The 4323-nt window shown below is 36.4% G+C and overlaps 1 protein-coding gene across 1 annotated transcript in view; it reads left to right on the top strand.

The window, feature by feature from the left end:
- MMP27 (matrix metallopeptidase 27) overlaps positions 1-3840 on the top strand; it is a 23279-nt gene extending 19439 nt beyond the window's left edge. Inside the window, exons 8-10 of the mRNA XM_011984399.1 lie at positions 1437-1596; positions 2479-2582; positions 3515-3840. Coding sequence (XP_011839789.1) covers positions 1437-1596; positions 2479-2582; positions 3515-3759 — 509 coding nt within the window. The 3' untranslated portion in view covers positions 3760-3840. The remainder of the gene's footprint in view (positions 1-1436; positions 1597-2478; positions 2583-3514) is intronic.
- Positions 3841-4323: the final 483 nt, after the last annotated feature.

Raw genomic sequence — 4323 nt, 5'->3', positions numbered from 1 at the left:
TCCCAAACTGAACTGAACTCACAACCACCTAAATTTGCTGAGGAAAATTATGCTAATTATCTCAGTTATTTGAGGAAGATACCAACCAATTAGATAAAAGGCAAGCCTAAGATTGCAAAGTTTTCATTGACATGGAAATAGGCCGCATGGGTAAAGTGTTTTTTGTTTAACACAGGCACCTATGGAGGATCTATTATGATATCACGGATGTTGAGTTTGAGTTAATTGCTTCATTCTGGCCATCTCTGCCAGCTGATCTGCAAGCTGCATATGAGAACCCCAGAGATAAGATTCTGGTTTTCAAAGGTAACCTTGCCCATCCTGATTCCTCTTCTCCCTCTGGCTGCCTGAACTAACCAATGGGTGTTTTGGTGTAAGAAATAAAATCTTCATGCCTGAGCCAACGCGTAGGGCTTTTGCCCTCATCTTAGGTTCCTGTCATAAAGAATATAACAAACTAGGATTCTCTGTGGCTGTGAAGATAAACACAATCTTAGCTGCACAGGGACTAAAATAAACCTGTGTGATAAGAACTAAAAAAGTCTCTTTTTCTGCCAAATAAAGGTAATTAATCTCTCTTTAATGTTCACTTTCTGCTAAAGTTGCCAGATTTGGCAAATAAAAATATAGGACACTATAAATTTCAGATAAACAACAAATAATTTTTTGGTGTATGTATATATCCCTTAAAATATTTTGTATTTATTTATACCCAAAGTTAGTCACTGTTCACTTGAAATTCAAATTTAACTGACTTGCATCAATATTGATAAATGTCATCCACTGCCTTCATTATTCACTTTAAGAACACTATGGGCTGGGTGTGGCGACTCATGCCTGTAACCCCAGCACTTTGAGAGGCCGAGGCGGGTGGATCGCTTGAGCCCAGGAGTTCAAGACCAGACTGAGAATCATGGTGAAACCCCATCCTACAAACCCCATCTCTACTTTAATTTGAAATTCAAATTAACTATTTAATCTAGCAACCCCACTTTTTATATGATGTTATCAGATTACTAGCCTTTGAGAGCACTTGGAGGCTGAAACTTAGGAGAACATGTCCAAACATAATTCATTTTAAAAATTTCAATTGACACATAATAATTGTACATATTTATGAGGTACAATATATTGTTTTAATACATATATGCATTGCTTACTTGATTGTTTTGACAGAGTTAGCCAATTAAAAGCAATCAATACAATGAAACCAATTGACAAAGGTATACACACTATTGACTTTTACCGGTATATTTATTTGTGTAATATAAACAATGTGAGCAGCTAAAGACAGTGGTAAGAATGAATGTGGACATAAGATTATTAAATCTCTAAGCACTGAAGCTAAAAGGAACTAGGCATCTAATGATTTTTAAATTTCTTAAGTTATCTATTTCTCCCTCTAGAAAATAAATAATCACTCTCTCTCTTAATAGATGAAAACTTCTGGATGATCAGAGGATATGCTGTCTTGCCAGATTATCCCAAATCCATTCATACATTAGGTTTTCCAGGACGTGTGAAGAAAGTAGATGCAGCCGTCTGTGATAAGACCACAAGAAAAACCTACTTCTTTGTGGGCATTTGGTGCTGGAGGTAAGTTTATAGACGATTGACTCTTTGTTTTATTATGGAAAAAAATATTCACAGTAGCATCACTTTGACACAGACAAAAATAAAATGAATCCATAATACTTTCTATTATTTATTTATTTATTTTTTTTTTTTTTTTTTGAGATAGAGTCTTGCCCTGTCTCCTAGGCTAGAGTGCAGTGCTGCAATCTCTGCTCACTGCAGCCTCAACCTCCCGCATTCAAGCGATCCTCCTGCCTCAGCACCCCCCAAGTAACTGGGTCTATAGGCATGTGCCACCACACCTGGCTAATTTTTGTACTTTTTGTAGAGATGAGGTTTCATCATGATTCTCAGTCTGGTCTTGAACTCCTGGGCTCAAGCAATCCACCCGCCTCGGCCTCTCAGAGTGCTGGGATTACAGGCATGGGTCGCCACGCCCAGCCTATACTTTTCTTAAAGTGAATAATGAAGGCAGAGAATGACATTTATCAAGCCGAAAGAGATCTCAATGAGTCTAATGACTTTCCTTCAACTTAAAAACTAAAGATAAGATAAAATAAAAAGTTGATGACCCCAACCAAATTGCCAATGACACAAACATACCTAGTGAAAATTTTTGAACGCTCCAAGCTCAGCCTTCAATCTGATGTAACAATTCCTCTGAATAGCATCAATCTAACAAATGTTGTGGCCTTTTTCCCTGATCATTTCTTGTTTGGAAGATTCTATAAGTGATTCAACCAAACATAATCTTTACTATATTTTTATTATAGATCCAATTAGTTTTCCTCTACTAGGCCTATGTATTCCCCACATCCCTGCTTGACTCTAAGTTGAGCAGTAGACAAATTAAGCTCCCCAAACCAAAGATCCTCTGGTATCCTTTCATATCCTCATATGCAGGTTTGATGAAATGACCCAAACCATGGACAAAGGGTTCCCGCAGAGGGTGGTAAAACACTTTCCTGGAATCAGTATCCGTGTTGATGCTGCTTTCCAGTACAAAGGTAAGCATGGATGTCTCACTTATTGGGATACTTGTGAGACTGTGTTGACTGTGAAAAAAGACAGCACAAAAACTTAAATGTTTCTATTTTAATGCAATTTTGCTACTCTTAAGTATATACAATAATAAACATTAACCTGACAAGCATTATGACAAACTGAATTTATAAATCCTGAATTATACTCTCTGTTATACTATCTTAAATCTAGGTAAAAAGTACCAAATCCATTTTACTTATCATTGATAAGTAAAGATACCCCCTAAAATATACAAAGTAAGCACATGAACAAAACAATGATTCTCAAACTTTAATGTATGTAGCTTAATGTACATAGCTTGGGGTTTGTGTGTGAAACAAAGTATTTGAGGCAGAATTGTGAGTGATACCTAGGAACCTGTAGTTTTAAAAGAACCTCAGGCAATGTAATGCATACAATCCAGCAACTCTATCATCAAAGATAATGACCTAGACCTAGACCGTGGAGTAATCAGATGTCTAGAAATATTTTTGAGTGACACGATCTATTACTACAATGAAACTAACACAGAACCTCGTAACCTAAAGCAGAGCAAAGTAGAACAGCTCTAAGAAAACGAGGATATAGAGACCAAGGCCACATCCACAGGGGCCTTCTCCCCTTCGCTGAGACACTTTGTTGAAGCCTAGTTTGAGAACCCCTGGCATAGACTGCAGTCTGGCTAGAAAGGTAAAAAGTCCCTTGAAACTCACACTTTATAACATTGACTTCCTCCTTAGGGAAATAAAAACGATAGGATTTCCCACATGACAGTAGAAAACTAAAATGTATGTATGTGATTCCACAAATGTCTTTGCTCTCCATAATGTTATTTTTTTCCACGTTTATAAAATTTAAAAGTATGGAAGTATTACACAGTTATGAAAGATAACTAATCCTGATTCTCTGTCTCTAGGATTCTTCTATTTCAGCCGTGGATCAAAGCAATTTGAATATGACATTAAGACAAAGAATATTACCCGAATCATGAGAACTAATACTTGGTTTCAATGCAAAGAACCATTAAACTCATCATTTGGTTTTGATATCAACAAGGAAAAAGCACATTCAAGAGGCGTAAAGATATCGCATTATAAGAGTTTAAGCTTGTTTATTTTAAGTATTGTTCATGTGCTGAAAAACACTTCTATTTATCAATAAATTCATAGACCTAAAATAAACCTCAACAGGTCTTTTAATATAAATTCTGCTTCAAAATAGAATAGAACCATTCTTTAACAAGTTGCTAGTCCTAGTTCTAAATATCCAAATTCAATAGCCATTTTGAGCTGCCTGATTCTTTTAATAGGAAGTTATTATGTAGAAACAAAAATCTGTGACTGTACCTTAAGCCTATTTCATGCTTTGTGGACTTGGAGAAGACATGTCTTACAACTAAATACTAAAACATTTATTAAACCAATCTTTAGCATTCTATTTTGTCTGGACCTTTGGAGTTTAAGAGCCCCAATAAACTATAGTCCTCATCCCTATGCATGTTCTGAATCCATCAATCAAATAAGTTACTCCACCTCCCACAGAGCAGGGTGACAGCCTGGATAGATGCAGGGTGAGTTACGTTAGAGGTGATTCTCTGACAAGTAAGGAACTAGCAGAAGTAGGAGAGAAGTGTTCCCACAGCCTGACAAACATTGACCAATGCAGTTAAACATTCCTTAGGGAATACAAAATTAAGTTTTCTACACACTGATTTCAGCCACAAGA

Source organism: Mandrillus leucophaeus, unplaced genomic scaffold (assembly GCF_000951045.1).
Source record: "Mandrillus leucophaeus isolate KB7577 unplaced genomic scaffold, Mleu.le_1.0 Scaffold267, whole genome shotgun sequence".
Lineage (NCBI taxonomy): Eukaryota > Metazoa > Chordata > Mammalia > Primates > Cercopithecidae > Mandrillus > Mandrillus leucophaeus.
The sequence above is the reverse complement of the archived record's forward strand: the minus strand, read 5'-3'. Positions and strand labels throughout refer to the sequence as shown.